The 21,198-nt window shown below is 46.4% G+C and overlaps 1 protein-coding gene across 1 annotated transcript in view; it reads left to right on the top strand.

Annotated features, from left to right (window-relative positions):
- Positions 1 to 21,198, top strand: part of MPDZ (multiple PDZ domain crumbs cell polarity complex component) — a 798,673-nt gene that overhangs the window by 477,009 nt on the left and 300,466 nt on the right. Inside the window, exon 33 of the mRNA XM_085633687.1 lies at positions 13,424 to 13,515. Within this exon, the coding sequence (XP_085489813.1) occupies positions 13,424 to 13,515 (92 nt within the window). The remainder of the gene's footprint in view (positions 1 to 13,423; positions 13,516 to 21,198) is intronic.

Below are 21,198 nucleotides of genomic sequence, written 5' to 3'. Positions count from 1 at the left end.
GTGAGGCGACACCAGTTGCTTATCAGAGCCCCGGGATTGGAGCCGTACCTAATCTTTGTACCAGGGTCATTTAATAGATGTCTTTTAACAAGATTTAGACTGGGTAACGTTCACAGATTATTGTCTTCGCCGAAAATTAATGACTGGTCCCAAGTATTGCCTTTATGTCCGTGTGATAACATCTGCAAACAATCCACAATTCACCTGGTCCTGTTTTGTAAATTTTATAAAGACCCAAGGAAAATTTGGATAATTCCATTTTTAAGAAACTCAGGGTCAAGACAGTGTCGCCCAGCCCTGATTTTACTCCGGCTACTGGAAAACAAGCACACAGCATGGAGAGTGTGAAAAAGTGCCATCTTTCTTGCATGGTATGCCCCCACTTTTTGCTGAATTGCTGAATATACTTTGACTGAGTGTGCCCTGGGCTCCTGCCAATCAGGTGCCCAGGGCCTATGTTCCTTCCCTAAACCAACACCTCCAAATTGGCAAACCCTGGCCACATGTCAGCCCCTGGTAAATGGTACCCAAGGTACCCAGGGCCTTGTGACCAGGGAAGGCTCTAAGGGCTGCAGCACTCATTGTGCCACCCTTGGAGGCCCTGTACCCTAACACACACACACTGCCCTTGCAGGCTGAGTGGCTGGATACAGGACAAAACAGAGAGTCGACATGGCACACATCTCTGTGTGCCATGCCCACCACCTACACTACCCTGGCATACATCAGCCACCCCTCTTGCTGGGTGCCCTATGCCAGTGGTGTGGGCACAGGAGCATGAGCCCTGTGCCCCTACAGTACCCAGGTCCATTCCTGGGCCCTGTAAGTGCAGTGCTGCCATTAAGGAGTACATGGTGCTGGGAGCTTGTCAAACACGAACTCCACAGCACCATAATGGCAACACTGAACACTTGGTATCAAACTGCTCAGCACATTAAACCCACACTGATGCCAGTGTGGGATTTAATGTACCAAGCACCTCAGAGGGCATCTTAGAGATGCCTCCTGAAACCTAACCTACAATCCACGTCTGGTCTGAGAGGCTGCCTAGGCTGCCACACAGCAGACATGTTGCTGGACCCCTGGGTAGGAGAGCCCTTGCTCTCCTGGGCCTGCAACAATGCACATCCTCTGCGAGGTGCTAGATCTTCTCCCCCAGGATGGGCAGGGGGAACCTTCAAAGGCATGCCGCATCTGTGAGCTTCCCCAGGCCACTTGCAACCCCCACTCTGGCGGGAAGCTTGGCCGGAAACCCCAAATAAGGACAGGGGATGTGCCTGCCTGCCAACCCCACCCCTCAGGTGGGGGAGGGGAGGTGAAGCACATCTCCGGGCGCTCGCCATCTTGAAGATGGGAGGCCCTGCCCAATCAGGACTAGGCTACTGCCCCCCTCCCACAGGAGATTTGCAGAATAGGGGGTGTACCCACCCCAGGACAGGGACCCATTGGTCCATGCCCTTTACCTACCTATAACGCCCCTAAATCTAGTATTTAGGGGCACCCTGAACCTTCCTTCCCCAGATTCCGAAATACAAAGAAGAGCACGAAGAAAGAAGACCTGCCTTGCAGCTGCTAAGAAGAGGAAGACACCAACTGCTTTGGCCCCAGCCCTACCGGCCTGTCGACCCTCTAACCTGCTCCTGCTCCAACCCGGCATCTCTTGTGACCAGCACCCTCACAAACCCCGGAGTACCTGGCTACCTTTTGGTTCTAAGCACCTGGGACTCCCATGAGTAGAGGCTCTACTCAAAATCTGCTTCTAAACCCTGGCATCAGCCCGGAACTGCGAACCCTTCACACTCTGCACCCGCCAAGCCTGGCCTGTGCCGGAGTGAACAAAGACCACAAGGACGACCCCACGGCGACAGTGACCCCGAGTCCGTCACCCAAGGACTTCCCTCGACGCTCCTGACAACGCCTGCAGCCTCAGAACCAGGTGCCCCCCCCAACCGCGATCAACAGAGGGTAAGATTTCCAGACACCAAAAGGCACCCCGGCGCCCCGTGGCCCCCTGTGCCCAACTCCGGGGTACCTACCTATCCTCCAACTACCCAACTTACCTCTCGAAGTGGTGGTGGCACCTGAAGAATCTTCGTCCCTGAGCTTGCAGTCTTTTTCTAAATCGGAGCTTTCCCATTGAAATCAATTGAGCGCCAAAAGGCTCAAAAGCACCCTGCACCCAGCCGCCTGAGTGGCCCTGGCAGTGTAACCTCTACACCTATCTACTTCCTCATTTGCCCTGAGCAAGTGACCAGGAGCCCATCTCCCACAGCCGCGTGGCCTGCTAGTCAGTAGCCACCAACCAATGCCCCCCTGCCTCCCTAGGATAACATTGGGCCTAACTCTCTCTGCACCCGGCTGCCCCTGTGCCGCTGAGGGTGTAACAACTGTACCTACCTGACCCTGGGAGACCCCTGAGTCTATGCCCAGAACCTTAACTCTACCAGTCGAGTACTTACCTTAAAGCCGAAAACTCTATTTTCTCCATAGGGTAACATTGACTGTTTTTTCCTGAAATTTCTTGTGTGTGTGGACTTTTCAAAAACGTAAAATATTCACCAAAAATCAGCCGAGTAACAAAAACAAAAATACTGCTATTACGTGAGCTCCCAGTGCTGGAACTTGGTACCATTCACAACCGTACTTACCAGTAACCCAATTTTCTTCCATAGGAAACCATTGACTGGTTTTCTGTGAAATTTCTTTTAAGTGTCGATTTCTGCAAACTTTAAATATTCTTTAAAAATCGTATAAATTGTGAAAACGTAATTACTTACCTGTTTTGGATAAAGGTCCCAGTACTGAGTCTACTTACAAAAGTAACGAGAACATACTATACCTGCAACTTGAATTTTCTTCCATAGGGAATCATTGACTGTTTTCTATGAAATAACTAAAACGTATTTACTCACTTGTTTCCACGAACTGTCCCAGGACTGAATCTAGGATCCAGTCCTGGAATCACAAAAGTAATCCTAAAAGTAATCTATTGCAAATAACTTGAAACTTCCATTGAACTCAATGTATTATTGTGTTTAGAATTGTGTTGCCTATTGCAACCACTTGTAATTATTTACAAAAGACAATTGCATATTGCAAAAGTATTTACCTAAAGCATCTCATTCTGAGAAAGTATATTTTAATACCTATTGTTGGTTCTAAAATAAAACAAGCATATAATATTTATATATAAACCATTGGCCTAGAGTTCAGTTATTGAGTGTGTGAAACCATTTGCTGACTGAGTGTGTACAACAAAATGCTTTACACTGTCCTCTGATACTGCCTTACTGCTCGACCAAGCTACCACTTTAGAGAGTAAGGTTATATCTAACTTTAGCCTCTGCCAAACCTCTGGGGACTGTGGACTCTGTACACCCTGTCCCTATTTGGGAACAGTATACAGAGCCACTTTCTCGCAGAGAGTAGCTATGTTTTTAAAGAAGGCGTTTTATCTTAGGAAACGTACCACAATCACTGAGTCGTAACTTGTGCATGTCTCCCAGTGGGTGCGTGATTTTATAATAGGAAATTAATTGGAATTATTGATACCTTGTTTTCTGTACTCATTGAGAAAAGTTTTAACATTTTCTGTTATTTCTTTTTGTAAAAATTAACATGAAATGTAATTGTTTTGATGTGCTTTGATGACTGCTTTAAAAAACAGCTGAATAAAGCATATTTGATTTGATTTGATTTGATTTGAGTCTGGTATCCCGAGCTGCTCAACATGGCCATCGATCCTCCGATCTGACTGCCTCTTCCGTTGCAGCAGCAGGGGACGGTCCTCCACCCGAACCTGTCCAGCCACTACTTCCTTGCGTGGAGATTGAGCGGCGGCAGTTGACGTCTTTTGACTTGCCTCCCGAAGTCTGCGATGTTATCTTGGCAATCAGGCATCCCTCTACTAAGTCTGTATACCCCTGCCGATGGAATACATTTGTGGCATGGTGCACAGCAAAGACTGTGGATCCCCTTTCCGCCCCTCTTTCTGAGGTTCTCTTGTTCCTCCTTTCTTTGCCCCAGCAGGGCTCTGCTCTGGGCACTCTAAAGGCTACCTTTCGGCCATTTCAACCTTCCTTAGGCATCTTGATCAGCCTTCTCTTTTCAAGTCCCCTGTTGTAAATAGATTGCTTAAGGGCATTACTCATCTCTTTCCTCCTGTTCCCTTCGTAATGCCCCAGTGGGACTTGAACTTGGTTGTTACATATCTTATGTGCGCTCCCTTTGAGCCACTACATATCTGTCCTCTCTGGCTTCTCACTTTGAAAACTGCTTTTCTGGTGGCCATCACCTCTGCACGCAGGGTCAGTGAGCTACAAGCTCTTTCTTCCTAGCCTCCCTTTCTGGCTGTCTATCCGGACAAAGTCGTCCTACGAATTAGACCTTCCTTTCTTCCAAAGGTGATTACTTCTTTCCACATTGGCCAAACCATCACTTTGCCCACCTTCTTTCCACCTCCGAATCCACCAAAAGAAGAAGAGAGGCTCCACCGTCTAGATCCAAAACGTGCACCTTCCTTCTATTTGTATCTCACCAAACAATTCCGGGTGGACGACTAGCTCTTTATTGGTTACGTGGGCGCTGAAAAAGGTCGGGCCGTGCACAAACAAACCATCTCCAGGTGGGTCGTTCTGTGCATCAAAGCTTGCTATTCTTTGGCAAAGAAGGATCCTCCAGTGGGACCGCGTGCCCATTCCACCTGGGAGACGGCAGCTGCCACTGCTTTGTGACGAGGAGTCCCCCTAAATAACGTCTGTCAGGTAGCTACGTGGGCATCATTGCACACGTTCACTAAACACCACTGCCTGGACAGCCAAGTCCTGATAGACGGCTTCTTTGGCCGTTCTGTTCTCCAGGACTTTCTGTTGTGAACTTAGTTCGCAGACCCACCACCGGGGTTGGTATTGCTGGGGTATCTATTCGAAGGTAAGGAATCTATAACTAACTGTTTTTTTCAGATGAACAAGTTACTTACCATTGGTAACGATATATCTGTAAGAAACATAGGTTAGTTATAGATTCCTTACCGCCCCACCCATCCTCCCCATTCTGCGAACTGACTTCTAGGGTTAAGGACATCCTTTCAGGGCCCTAGTTTTGTGCACCAGTGGTCAGTGTCTTGCACGGCTCTGCGCTTTTGGCATGGAAAGGTGTATACAGAACTGACGTCAGTGCGCGAGGGCAGAGTCTATGTAGCTACCGCAATGTCATCACGGCGACCACGACGCAGACGACGAACGCGGAGTCGACTGACATCACCTTCCGACGCGCAGGGGTACTGCTGACGAAAAACTTTCCAGTTTCAGTCTGACGCCTGGGGCTAATTCTAAGGTAAGGAGTCTATAACTAACCTATGTTTCTTACAGATATACTGAAGGTAACTAACTTGTTTGCTAGGGTGGCTGACTTCCTACAAACTGCTGACCCACCACCATCAACGCTGGGCAATGCAAAGTTTTGACTGTGATAAACCAATTAAGAGAAATCCTGGAATCGCGGATCGGCAAGGTCCGTTCAGAGGTGACATTGTTGAGGTAGGACCTTAGAAATGTGGTTGAGCATGTGATGGTGGCAGAAGGCAGAATATCCGAATTAGAAGATGCCCAACACTTAATGACAAGAGACCTGACAGATATTAAGATGCCACTAAGGACTTGCTATGTAAAGTCTATGATGCCGAAAATCGTTGAGGCGTAACAACCTACGACTAGTAGGATTTCCAGAAGGGGTGGAAGGGTCCAATGGCCAGGATTCTTGAGCAACTGGTTTCAAGCGACCTTTCCGTCAACTATGTTCTCCAACTGCTTCATCATAGAAGGATCCCACATGGCACAGGCAGCTAAACCACCACAGACCCCACTGCGAGTGATTAGTGCGCGGTTTCTCAACTTTCAGGACCAGGACGCATTACTGAGAGAAGCAAGGCAGATGGGTGCTATTCACTTTTAGTCCTCTTCAATAATGCTATTCCCCGATTACTCCCATGAAATACAGAAGAAGAACAGGTCATTAGACTCAGTGAAGACGAAGCTCCGGGCTAAACAACTGAAATATATGCTGCTTTTCCCTGCTAAGCTGAAGGTCCTGTTCAATGATAAATCCTACTTCTTCAATACGCCAGAGGAGGCCTGGGCATGACTAGAAGAAAGACCCCAGCGCCGCTCCCAACCAAAGGCGATGGAGAAAACAGCGGTGAAAGACAACTCGGTGCTAGGCTGAAAATATGGTCCTCCATGCGGAAACGTAGCGGGCAAGGAAGTTAATCCTCAAGTAGACCATGTAAAAGGGCTGGACAGAGATGAAATAGACTAAGAGCCCTCATCTGAGACAGATGAAGACTGGGGGACTAGAGGAAGCCGACCTTCTTAGATAAGAGGAGAGGATGAGGCAGCCCGGCATATACCTGAAGATGAACCAAGCCATGACAGTATTGCACAAGCCTGGGCTCCTGAGATGGGGCAAGGGGACAGTGATGAACTTTATGACTTATGAAAAGAGGATGGGGAAAGTGGGGCTCTGGGGAAAGTAAGGGCCAATTCCTCCGGATGTGTGCTCCCAGAGGGAGTGCGTGTAACAATTAGGAGGAGCCACCCCCCCACCTTGTCGATTTAGAAGAGAGTCAGTGAGGTGGTGTATGTGGAAGAGACTGAGAATACTGATTAAGGAATGTGAATGTGAGGAGTCAGTCTGAAGCAGCTGTCTCTTAACAGTCCATGGTACGCTACACTTATTGGAAAGAAGGTGCTTGAAACTCCAAGAGTGAGTGCACGGGTGAGCGAGATATCACGGAGTGGAATGAGACTAGATGCTAGTGTGCCACCGTTGCTCCATGTTATGGCCTTGGTATGATTGTGTGAGTGACCTTTAGTTGGTGGTGATGCTTTAGATTTATAAAGGGTTAGTTCAGGTTACGGTGGGCTGCAGACCTCTCAGGCCTGGTCTTGCGATGTAGTTGCCTCTTCATCCATGAGAGTGAATGCGTGCATGAGGGAGGGAGAGGGCCAGACGTTTGGTAGATATGTTACTAAGGTTACTTTATGTTTACAGCTGGTTTGAAGAGCGGGATAGACTATCAAATGCATGAGGTGGCTGCTTTGTTTAAATGATGGGACTTAATGGACAACGAACAGACATGATGCATGTTACTGACCAAGATACCAGAAGCCACTCAATTCTCACATGCAATGTAAATGGACTGGGTAGTAAGATTAAAAGGAGATTGGTAGCAACTTACATCAGGTGCCTGAAGCCCAAAACTGTCTTCTTGCCGAAGACACACTTACCGGGAACCCAATGCCACTTTTTCCTCGCGGGCATACACAATGCTAGCACATTCGGGGTTCACAACGGCATCCATTGGTGTAGCAATTTTGGTCCGGAAGTCGCCCTGTTTCCAGACGCAGAGGTCATAGGTTGACCCATAAGGGACGTATGCAGCGGTACAGGGCCTTTGTGGTAGACTGTGTTTATGCACCCCCACAACTCCAGCAGTTTACCCTTAGCAAAGGCATAGAAATCTTACTAGAGATTGACTCTTCACTGCACATCGTAAGGGGAGACTTTAATCATGTGGTGTCCCCAACACTGGATAAATCGGGGACAGATGCTGCAGTAACCAGAGCACGCCCTCAGCTCGATTTGTAGGCACATTGGGCCTAACAGACCTTTGGCGCTACCAACACCTAAGTGAGAGAAACTACTCAGGGATGTATAAGGTGTTTTCCAGACTAGGTTATGTCTTCGCTCCTGCGAGAGAGGTCGGAATGATCCACCGGTCAGACTATCTGGCCAGGGGACTGTCTGACCACGCCAACTGTGGTTCTCCACGGGACAGAAGCCCCATGATGTAGGCGAGGGGTGGTGACTGAATGCATGGGAGCTATGGGATGAGACGACCCTGTGAAAGTTCAATGTAGATTCCGAACTATACTTTTCAGAAAACAAGGATTCTGTAGCGTCAGCGGTGATTCTGTGGGAAGCGTACAAGGCAGTGATGCAAGATAGGGCATAAAATATTGTGGCATATAAGAAGAAAAAAAGCTGTCAGAGAGTAAGAAGAACTTGAACGTCGGCTCCTGAAGTCAGAGGCTGAGAGTATGAACGCCGAACCCTCGAGCAACGACGAGTCGAAGCCCTCTGTGCAGAATATAAAGAGTTGGCACCAATGAAGTGCGTAATCAAATACTAGCTGTACTGCACTGACTCTATGGAACTGGGGACATGGCTGGCTAATTGTCAGCATGGTTGGGCTGACAGTAAGGGAAAATCAATTGTTGTGCCACATAGAAGGGTCAGGGGGTGTCCTGTATGAGACAGGCAAAGAGAAAGTATGCAAGTTGGCGACCAATTATGAAGCTCTTTACAAAGAATGTCCCCTAGCTGGTCATCTCTAGTTTGAGATATACCTGACTGAAATGGAAATACCGGCCCTTCCGGACTGACGACCGCCTAACCCTGAAAGAGTCCAGGGCACGGTGGCTCAGATGAACACAGAAAAAAAAACAGGACCTAATGGACTCACAGCAGATTTCTTTTAAAAAAACAGGTAGACATCTAGCACCCTATCTGCTCTGTATGTGACAGCCTGGGGAAATGGCATCCTCCCACCTGACTTACGCAGAGCCACCATAGTGGTTCTACATAAGCGGGAAAGCCGCCCACCAAGTACGGTCTTACTGTCTGATTTCATTACTTTATGTGAAAACTAAGATACTGGCCACAATGTTGGCTAATAGACATATAGGTGTCATTCCCCCCTAGTCAATAAGGATCTGTCTGGCTTCATGCCTAAGCGTTCGACCAGAGTTAATCTACGCAGACTCCACAACTGGATGTTACAGGTTCATTTGAGACAATGTCCACACGTGTTGGTCTCTCTAGATGCCGAGAACACCTTTGATGCACTGCATTGGCCTTTCATGACGCAAACACTGTCAAAAATGGGATTCAGACCCCAGTTTCTAAAATGGATACACTTATTATACAGAGCATCAGCAGCGGTAGTGAAGGTTAATGGGATGCCTATCAGGAAGAGAAGCTGGCAGGGTTGCCCCCCTGTTCTCTCCCTGGGTTTGCCCTAATATTGGAGCCACTGGCATGTTTGGTGAGCAAACACCTGCAAATCAAGGGGTTTAAGAAAACTGGATGCTCAATTAGTGAGGAAAAGATCTTGCTATATGCTGAGGACATCCTTCTCTAGCTCACCCTTCCAGGTGAGTTGATTCCCTACTTATTCTGAGCTTTGAACAATACGTAGCCCACTATGGTTACACAATAAAATGGGACAAATATGTCCTGGTCCCGGTGGGCGAATGCCTAGATCTAGCTGACTTCCCTGGCGACTAAGGGTGAACTCTGGGGGATTTCAGTTTTTGTGAATTTATGCCACGTTGCACCAGGGAAATGCTTAGAATACAATGGGGAGAGAGTACTTGCAGACTTCTGTGCTGTGGGCAGAATGCTGGAGAGAGCTCCCTCTAACGATAATGGGAATCGCGGCCATGTTCAAAATGATTACCCTTCCCAAGTTTTTATATGTCCTCCAAAATACCTACTTGCGGGAACCTGAGGAGGTGTTCAAGATTGATGAAGTATCAAGGAAATTGTTATGGAATAATGCCCACCACAGAATAGCCCTCCGGACTTTGCAACGAAACTCGTACAATGAGGGTATAGCCCTTCCTGATGTCCGGGTCTATTATTGGGAATTGCATCTGATCGCCATAAATGATTGGGGACATGTAGAGGGCGACCACCCAACCTATGCGCTGGAGAGGTCGCAATTTCAAATGCACCCCTGCCATCACTCCCTTTATGGATGGAAGGGAACAAGACGTCTGCTACCGGCAACACAAGTAACTCTCAAGCCATGGAGTAGGACAGACAGGTGTTTAGGTTGGGCACAGAAAATCACTTGAGAGACCCAGTTGTGGGTAGGTAGTAGCCTTCAAGAAATAGGGAAGTTGAAAGGGTTTGCTGCTTGGGACCATATTGGTATCTCTAAAGTAGGTGACCTCCTAGAAGCTGATGCCCTAATGCCATTTTCATCCCTACAAAGGGAGTACTAACTGCTTGGCACGCAACACTAAAAATACCTGCAACTTCAGCATGCAGGGGGAACAGAGAATATTCCCACAGACCTCCCGAAGTATGCACCTCTGGAAGGGAGCTTTCTACATGAAGAAATACCAGAGAAAGCAGTGTCTGCCATATATAAAACTATCAATAATAATCTGTCTGTTACCCGTCAGAAGCTTAGACACAAATGGGAGAGCGAATTGGGAGAGTTTGACAATCTGTACTGGGAGGCAGCACTTGAAGTGGCGATTAAATCCAGGTGGAGGCTTATTCAAATCAAAATCCTTCACCTGATTTATTATGATAGGGCTTGGCTACATGAAATTGGGAGAGCGGTGTCACCAGTGTGTCTGCGGTGTAGGTTGGAGAGGGGAGAATTTTTCCACACACTCTAGACATGCCCGGGTAAACACTCCGCTCACAACAACACGCATGCCAACACTGATACTTAATCAACATTTATTCCATCAGATCACACGTGACACTCATCGTGACCGAGAAAACATTTCTTTTTTAATTCTTTTTTTTTTAAATATATTTTTATTATTTAACAAACAAAAAACATACATCAGCAGTTGCTTGATCATACAGGAGGGACAGACCAATGGGCATCAGCTATACAGAAGGCAATACTCCACTCACCATCGTGCATGATGGAAGGCCTAGGGCGAAGGGGGATTCTCACATGCAGGGGTTAAGGGGGGCTGACAAATATGTCCACGGTGGGAGTTCCACAGGCCCCACACACGAGACCATCTCTGGGGACATCCTCATGATACATATACAGTCTTCTCTCTGAACATTGCCCAATCCATGTCTTTTTCCCAATCTCGTGCCTTGGGTGGATCCAATGCTCCCCACCGTTGGGCAGTATTCTTCTTGGCAAACATTAGCCCCAGGGTTACCCACTGCGTCAGGCAGACATTTAAATCAGTCGGCTCCCAAATGATCAGGAGACACCTACGGGCCTCCACTCGAAGCTGCGTTGATAGAACAGTATTAATAATGTCATGAATGGCACGCCAGTAGGGTTGGATCTGTGTACACTCCCAAAATATATGGAAAAAGGTACCCAGCTGACCGCAACCACACCTGCAGGCACCCTCTTCCGCCCTTCCCATTCGCACCAGTTGGGGCCCTGTTACATAGATACGGTGCAGGAGTTTTAATTGGACGAGACGGAGGCGAGCTGAAATTGCTACCACCCTGGAAGAGGAGACTGCCTCCTGCCATTCCTCATCATCCATTTCTATGCCATCCCTGGTCCACTTTTCTCGAAGCGCCAGGAGGGGATTCGAGACGTTATTTACCAGCTTTTTATATATCAGAGAGATAGTGCTGTCAGGGAGATGGCCATCTAGTATCCTATCTTCCAGTGGGGAGGATTCCGGCAGCATGGTGCCGGGCAATAAGTGTGTGCGAAGCGCGTGTCGAACATGTATGTAGCGAAAGCGCTCGGATTCGGTCAGGCTATATTGCTGCTGTAGCGCTTCAAAAGACTTAATATCAGATTTATCCCACAGATCCCCTATGCATGCAATACCAATGAGATCCCACTTGTCAAATCCCTTACTCTGCCATAAGTCACCCAGTTGCTCGGAATCCCATAGCAGTGTTGCTAGCGTCAACTTCCGCTTCCAGCCTAAGCGATTGGTGGCCGCATGCCACACGTGTACTGAATGGTTTGTGGGGCCTGTAAGAGGATAACCCGGGGCCTAGAATAAAGGGCTCTATTAAAGGTCCCCCCCAGGAGGAGCCACCTATCCATGTTATATCCCGGGTCCCATGGCTGAACATATGTGCAGTGGTTGATGGCGGACAGGTGGGACGCCCAATAATACAATCGTATGTCTGGGATGCTGATGCCACCATCATACCAATTTAGGGAGAGTTTACCGAGAGCAATGCGCGGTTTACCATTCCACAACAGGTCCAGTTGGAGGCTCTCAACCTCTCTGAAATATGACAGGGGTATCAGATCCATGGAATTCTGAAGGGCATACAGGAATCGGGGAAGAGACATCATCTTAAAGAGGGCTGCTTTACCTAGCATCGAGAGGGGGAGCGCCTTCCACCTGGTGATGTCTTTGCGCAGTTGAAACAGGGGGGCTGAAGGTTTCGAGAGTAACGAAGAGAGGAATCTAAACTGAGAAAGATGCCTAAGTAGGTAAACCCCTCGGTGCAGATTTGCAGTGGGCACCCAGGCTCTTTTTTAATTCTTTTGTTTCAATCAAAAATTGCAAAGTCAATTTTTGAAAATCTCAATGGTTAACACAAATGTACATTGACCAATTCTTTTCATAGACCGCACATATTAAAGCACATACATTACATATATTATATATAATATTCATCACAAATATTGGACGACACAAGACATGACGTGGACAACAAATTATGCAATTTAAAGAACGAATAATCAAGCTCAAGTTCCCAAATTTCAAGACATGAAAAATACCAAAGTGAAACAGAAAAAAGGAAAAAAAGGGGGGAAGAAGCACAAATCGGTTGCAAATTATTTAACAAAACAGTGTTTTGCAACGCCGGGTATACACTCCTACATTGCAGAGAGTGCTCCTTGAGCTGGGCACAGTTCTGGAGTTAAAGTTACCTGCAGACCCTAAGTATGTGTTGCTGGGCAAACCTAATGATGTGGGCCGCCCTCTCATGAAGTGAATATTTTGCAACTTGGTGCTGGCAAAGAGGGATCTAGCAAAGCATTGTGGGGCCCTGAGAAACCAACTATACGAGAATGGAAAATGGGAATGGACCTATACATGACCGCATAGAGGTCACATACAAAGCAGGTTCTGCCCACGTAAGTTCCTCAAAATTTGGGGTACCTGGTTCAACTATTATGAGCTGGATATCCAGGATGAAGCGCATGATGGGGTATCTGTCCAAACTACCTAATTCATATAACCTTATGTACTATGTCAGTCAAATTGCTGTGAATTACTAATGCTTCTTGTCTCTTTATTGTTGCACTATGCAGAAACACCCTTAGTACTGATGTCCTTCACCTGTGATGTATTTTATGTGTTGAGTTCTGGTTGGTGCTCCCTTTCTCAATGCTTACAAAAAATAATTGTTTTATAGGATAATATGTTGCGCTGTCTGTAGTTGCCACATAGTTTAGTGTGCAATAAAAATATTGCTGATGGAGTGGGGAACACGTCCACAGAAAGAAGAGGTAAAGAGAGGGGTGATCTATCAACACAGCAATGCCTTTTCACCCTGTAATGTAAAATGTAAAGCATTGATTGCAGGTATTTTTATGAGAGGTGGACGTTTATTTTCTTTTGGATTATGCACACTTCATACATTTTTCTCTTGTGTGTAGATCAACGGACAAATTCTCTATGGTCGAAGTCATCAGAATGCCTCCTCCATAATTAAATGTGCGCCATCAAAAGTGACCATTATATTTATCAGGTAAGATACATATTTTTTTATAAGTTTCTTTCCATGTTCCAGTGGAATTAAAACTTGTTCCCCATGATACTCTTTTATCCGTGCATTTGAATTACTCCCCGTTGTTGATGGAGGATTTTATTGCTGTTGTACTAGGGGGCACCAGTGATGGGCACCAGTGATACACATCAATAGACGCATCTGACTTGAGGACTGCTTTTAGGCACAGCTCAAATAAAGTGAATGTATGTGCACCCAAACATCAGTAATATTAAGAAATAATAGAGTTTTTTTTTTTAATGGAAACATGTGTTTCAGGGATATGAGCTGTAGATCGTATACTTGTGCATAGTTCGTCATCTGGTGTTGGGCTCGAATGTTTGCACTTTGTTATTGTAGAAGTCTTTGTAGTCACAAGATAGGTGACTCCTCCTTTGGTTAGTAGTGCACATGGACATCAACTCCATCTCCAAATAGTTTTTTTCCGCCATCGTGTCCGGATGTGATTTGCTGTGCTCCGGGTCGGTTTCAGATTCGATCCCCCTTCGACGCGCAAAGCTCTCACCGTTCGACAGTATTGTTTCGATCGCGATCTCCCTCGACGCGTATCTAAAAAAACAGCAAACTCTTAGAGTCCGGTGGTCGACGCGGGCCATGGGGCGGATCGACGCTATCAACCAGCATGTGGAAAGGACTCCATTAAAAAAAATACAAGTGTGGGGCTTAATTCCCACACACAGATCTCCACGAGGTCTGCAACCTTTGTCTCTCTCCAGAACACGAGAGTCAACACTGCTAGGCCGGTGATTCTCTCAGGTCCAAGAAAACTATACATGATCGCCGGGCTCGACGTCACGAAATGTCTAAATCAACCGCTTTGGTGCCGGACAACATCTTCGATGCCGGACCCAACGATCCAGAACCAGAGACAGGAGATGAACAAGCCAGCGTCTCCGAAGCCGATGAATCGGACTCAGAAGACCAGACGATTATTCCAGGTCAACGGAGCGTGAGGACTGACATCGACGCCCCTGCCCCGAAAAAAGATAAGGCTCCAGTAACACCTTCACCTTTGGATCTGGGTCAACACCGTGACAATCCTTCAGAAGCCCCGCCTCCGGGCCCGGCTCCGAAGTCCACAAAGCCTTCAGGGAGCACGGGATTGAGCCAGCCACACCACGGTACCGAGAAATCATCTTCGGCACCGAAACACAAACCCAAGGTACCGTCGACACCAGACTCTTTGGCACCACAACAAAAAACTAAGGTACCGTCGACACCGGACCCTTCGGCACCAAAACAGAGTCATCCCAAGACTTCTGATCCGAAAAAACATTCTAAATCTTCGGAGTCGAAAACTCCACCTAAGCAGAAGGAGACTAAAACCCCTTCTAAAGCTAAAGATGACAAGCCAAAACACCACTTGGAGCTTAAGTCCTCGGCGCCGAAAAAAGACAGTGGGTCAAAATAACTTTTTCATCCAGATCCACCGGATCCTAAGCAAAGAACACTCCATATCGACCCCATTACCGGTCAGGTCACCTCTATACCACCTAAGAAGAGGAAATGAGACACCTCAGACACACCTGAGATACCCTTAAAGAAAAAAGACTCAGCCACTTCACCTATGAGGCCTTTCTCTCCACCACCACAGATTCCAAACATAATACTCTCTCCAGCACACTCTCCAGTGCCTCCTCTCACACCTGCATCACAAGATGATGATAAGGCTATAGGGGGTGGGGATGAGGACATAAACCCACCACATGATAATGATGATACTGATGATGACACCCACAGTATCCCACCTCATGACTCTTGGGATGATTATAATGTCCCAGATGTACCTGAGCCAGATGTATATCCCTCTAGGCCATCCCCTCCAGACGACAACATAGGTTTTGCCTAACTAATAAATAGAGCTGCACAATACCATGGGGTTCAACTCCAATCAGACCCTTTGGAGGAAGATCTTTTATTAGAGACCTTCTCGCAGCCTCAAACATCAACAAATACTCTCCCTATGTTGAAAGGGATGATTAAAAATGCCCCTGAGGTTTTTAAAGATCCTGTCAGGGCTAGAGTGCTCAATCCTAGTATTGACAAAAAATATAAAGCAGCTCCAAGCGATCCAGCTTACATTAAGGGTCAGCTCCCTCTGGATTCACTAGTAGTGGCAAATGCCCGTAAACGAGCAAATTCCCAAACCACAGGTGATGCCCCTCCGTCAGACAAAGAATCGTAACTATTGGACGCATCCGGTAAAAGGGTTGCATCACAGGCGGCAAATTTTTGGTGTATTGTTAACTCACAAGCTCTACTAGCAAGGTATGACAGGGCTCACTATGATGAGCTTGAAAAGCTCATGCAACATCTCCCAGATCAATATAAGACCAAGACAAATGATCTCATACAAGAGGGAAAGTTAATCACAAATACCTCTATTAAATGTGCCCTGGATGCAGCAGATACAGCAACTCCCCCATCTCAAAACAGTGACTTCCCTCCACTCCCCCCAGACCACTCCAATCCGGTCGGGGGAAGACTATCACAGTTCCTACCTTTCTGGAATTCCATCACCACTGATAGGTGGGTAAGACAAATTATCCAGTATGGTTACTGCCTGGAACTTACTTATATCCCCCCCACATACCTCCCAGACAATGTCCAGTGTCCACAAAACATCTCACGCTTCTCAAGCAGGAGGTTCTCTCTCTATTGCAGAAGCATGCAATAGAACCAGTTCCCTTACATCAACAAAGTACAGGGGTTTACTCCCTTTATTTCCTCATTCCAAAAAAGGACGGCACTCTCAGGCCAATCTTAGACCTCAGACCGTTAAACCTGTACGTACAATCTGACCACTTCCACATGGTCACCCTATAACAGGTCCTCCCACTTCTCCAACAAGGCCACTCTACATCTCAAGGACGCCTACTTCCACATTCCTATTCACCCTGCTCACAGGAAATACCTACAGTTCGTAGTGGACGGGCAACATTACCAGTTCAAAGTACTTCCATTCGGAGTCACAACAGCACCCAGAGTCTTCACAAAATGTCTTGCGGTGGTAGCAGCCCACTTAAGAAGACAACGCATTCATGTGTTTCTTTACCTAGACGACTGGCTCATAAAAGTCAAGTCACGCAGCAATTGTGTACAACAAACACACAACACAATCCAGCTGCTACACAACTTAGGATTCACAATAAACCTCACCAAGTCACATCTCCAAACGTCCCACACCCAACAGTATCTAGGTGCAACAATAGATACTACCAAAGCCCTTGCATATCCCAATCCAGCCAGGATAGCCAGTATGCAAGCTCTCATAACAAAATTTCAACCGCAACACTCACTACCAACTCGAGTGTTCATGCAGCTAGTAGAGATGATGGCCTCTTGCATCCTAATTGTCCGTTACGCAAGACTCCAGATGCATCCATTACAGGAATGTCTAGCACAACAATGGAACCAAGCTCAAGGTCAACTTACGGATCTGGTGTTGGTAGACAGCCGCACATATCACTCTCTGCAATGGTGGAACACACAAAATGTTTCCAAAGGGCGGCCATTCTGGGACCCGGTTCCACAAATAGTGCTAAGAGCTGACGCATCGCTCATCGGCTGGGGAGCTCATCTCTTAAACCATACCATTCAGGGTATGTGGACCACTCAACAAAGACTCCTCCACATCAATCACCTGGAGTTACTGGCCATATTTCTCACTCTAAAATTATTTCAGAAACATCTCGTAGGCAAAGCTGTCCTTGTCCGAACTGACAACATGACAGCAATGTACTATACACAAAAACAGGGGGAGACACACTCTCTACAGCTTTCACGCCTAGCACAAAGCATATGGAGAGTGGCCAATCCTCAAAAAATATACCTCCTATCAGAGCATCTACCTGGGATACACAATCAGATTGCGGATCTGCTCAGTCGTCAACAACAGCAGATTCACGAATGGGAACTTCTTCCGCAAGTTTTTCATCCATTTTTTCAAATGTGGGGCCACCCAGACATAGATCTGTTTGCCACACATTTAAACACAAAATGCCCAAACTTTGCCTCCAGGTATCCACACCCACTGTCCAAAGGCAATGCAATATGGATGAACTGGTCAGGCAGATTTGTGTACTCTTTTCTGCCTCTCCCGCTCATTCCGTTACTGGTGCGCAAGCTCAAACAACAGTCTCTCACAATGATCCTGGTTGCTTCAACATGGGCCCGACAACCATGGTTCACAACACAATGGAACTCTCAGTAGTTCCACACCAAAAGTTGCTTCTCACACAGAACCTTGGAGGGATAAGACATCCGGAACCAGCTCAGCTGAACCTAGCTATCTGGCTCCTGAGGTCTTAGGGTTTGGTTACCTCAACCCCCCACCAGACTGCATGAACGTCATTAGAGAGGCTAGACGTCCTACCACTAGAGCATGCTATGCACCTAAATGGAAAATATTTGTTGTTTACTGCAATAACAACACAATCAATCCACTAGATGCTTTAATTCAAAACATTATTTGTTATCTCCTGCATCTACAAAGATGTAATCTGGCATACACATCCATACGCTTACATCTTGCTGCTATAGCAGCTTATTTACAAAATAGACAGCATTCATGGAAGGCATTAAAAGGATAATTCCTCCCAGAATTCCACCCTCTCCAGTATGGAATCTAAACATTGTCCTTACTAGGCTCATGGGTCCCCCATTTGAACCTTTACATAAATGTGAGTTACATTTCCTCACATGGAAAATAGCTTTCCTTGTGGCCATCACATCTCTCAGAAGAGTGAGTGAACTCCAGGTATTAACCATTCAAGAACCATTTTTGCAAATACATCACAACAAAGTGGTTCTTGGGACAAACCCTAAATTCTTACCTAAAGTAGTCTTGGTTTTTCACCTTAACCAGTCTGTTGAGCTACCAGTCTTTTTTCCTCAACCAGACTCCGTAGCAGAACGGGCTCTTCATACACTTGACGTCGAAAGAGCTATTATTTACTACATTGAAAGGACAAAAACTTTCAGGGAAACTAAACACTTTTTGTAGCTTTCTCACCACCACATAAGGGCAATCCTATATCAAAAGCTGGAATTGCCAGGTGGATCGTTAAATGCATCCAAATGTGCTACCAAAAAGCAAAGCGTACATTATCCATTCCCCCTAGAGCGCATATCACACGCAAGCTAGGGGCATCCATGGCATTCTTAGGAAACATCCCCATGGACGACATTTGCAAAGCAGCAACATGGTCTACACCGCACACTTTCACAAAACACTATTGTGTGAATGTGCAAGCAAAACAACAGGCTAGTGTGGGCCAGGCCTTATTAAGAACACTTTTTCAAACCACTGCAGCACATACAGGTAGCCACCACTAGGGAGAGTACTGCTGTATAGTCTATGCACAAGTATAAGATCTACAGCTCATAGGGCTTGAACGGAAAATGCTACTTACCAGTATGCGTCTGTTCTTGGCATGTAGAGCTGTATATCCGTATACTCCCACCCGCCTCCCCGGATACCTATATGTGTAGCAGTACTATCTTACTTAGATACATTACACATGGACATCTTTTTCTATTTCTTCCTAAGTCCATCATCAACCTTTATGGCGAAAAACAATCTGGAGATGGAGTCCATGCCCATGCGCACTACTAACCAAAGGAGGAGTCACCTATCTCGTGACTACAAAGACTTCTACAATAACAAAGTGCAAACATCCAAGCCCAACACCAGATGGCGATCTATGGACATGTATACGGATCTACAGCTCTACATGCCAAGAACAGATGCATAATCGTAAGTAGCATTTTCCTACTGCAGATTCCTCACCTTATGGATATCCTGTAGGCACCAGACTGGATTCAGAAACTTTACCCAGTAACAACTCAGCAGCATCACCAATTGGCACCATGCTACCTCAGCATTCACTCCACCCTCACTACATTTGACAACATCCAAGTTTAGAAGGCAGCAGCATCAGTTATTGTTTTTTTCACACCTCATCAACATTACTTCAGAACTGTTCCCTGTGCTTCTCTGAAACAATTCCTCAAATTTTTCAGTGACTACGTCAAATGTCTCCTTATACAATTTGATGACTTAAGCCCAGAGGCATATACAGTAATGAGATGTTTTTGTTGGACCCAGATACCATCACCATATGGTGTCTTGTATCCGAACACTATCCCTTCCCCTGCAATGCTTGTTCCTTTACACACCCAAATGTCATTGGGACATGGAAGGCAAATCTATTTTTGGCCATGGCTAGCATGGATGTGCCAAAGTTTTCCCCATCTAATTCTAAGAGGTCCCCTGAAAAGGAAGAAAAAAAAGCACCATAGGAATGAGAAATCCTCCTTCTCTTCGACGAAATGGTTCCACTTCTGGGACTGGAGTCCTAATGTCACTGCAAGACTATTCCTCATTGTTGGATTCGAGTTTTTAAAAAGATCAAGCTATAACTTTTGAATCCATTGGCTCACCCTGCAGAGGATGACTCCTTCCAGTCAGCTATATTGGATCTCCTCAGGATGGCTCTGTTACCCTCAGGAGCATTCCCAGAGGGTGGACCAAATCTGACCCAATCCTGTGGATTTGGCAGCTGTGAACCCGATGCCACAACTGCATCGCCATACTCTCTGGCCTCGGTACCTTGAAAGAAGCTAGTGCCCTCCAAGATGCCACTCTCATACATTTGGTGGCACCCTCTAAGCTGCTTTCGGTGCTGCCTTTCACACCCTTAAGATTGACTCAAATCATCTGAATGGCAACAGAAAAAGATAATGCCTGTTTTGATGAAGGTCACTTAATGCTAAGCCTTCCCTGGATAGCCTCTTAGGTCCCAGCTCTGATGCTGATAATGTGCTTGAAAGGGATTATGGCCATGCAGATGATGATGACTCGAAGTCATTAACCTCCTTCCGTCTTAGAACACAGACACTGTCCACTACCTGGATTTACAAAAGTGAATGTGATTTTTACACCTCTCTGGAAAGGGGTATTCATTCTGTGGAAGGAAAAGTCTAATATTTGAATATTATCTTGCAAACTAATTCAGTTTCAGAGCCCCTGGTACATTAAGATGATTTTGATTTAGAGCCTATCCTTACTGTTTGTGAAAAACCATTCTCATGCCCGCCAATCCGCAGACAAACCATGTGACAATATAGTCCCATGCAATCTAAAGTTCTTGACGCCACACCTGTTAATGGAAATTCTAGTAAGATGCCACATGTCTTACATGTCTTACTCATGGCCCTCTTAAATCACACCACGGTCTGTAAGTTTTAAAAGTTGTACTCTGTGGCCGATGAAGGCTTTGACTCTGACAGCCTTGTCCACCACACAACTAATTCTTGATGCCTCCTGGCCCATTATGTCCACGCGCTTTGGAAATTGGCAAAACAAATGGTCATTTAACAGCCTTACCACATTAAAATAAAATAGCCTTCTCCTTCCTGGTCAATATTGGTTTGGATTCTACAGACACGATGGCTCAGCCTGTGGACTAAACTGTTACCTTATGCTACCATGCTATAATGAGTTCCATGGGCTTCTCTGGAGATGTCCGAGCCACACTCATGAATATTCCCTTTGATGGTAAGTGGCTACTTGATGAGAAGGCTGACTCCTCCTTTGACCAGTTCAAAAACAGAAGAGCTGCGGTTTGCACACTTGGTCTT

The sequence above is a fragment of the Triturus cristatus genome, chromosome 2_1, assembly GCF_964204655.1.
Source record: "Triturus cristatus chromosome 2_1, aTriCri1.1, whole genome shotgun sequence".
In the NCBI taxonomy this organism is placed as follows: domain Eukaryota; kingdom Metazoa; phylum Chordata; class Amphibia; order Caudata; family Salamandridae; genus Triturus; species Triturus cristatus.
This window is presented reverse-complemented; position numbering and strand designations above follow the sequence as displayed.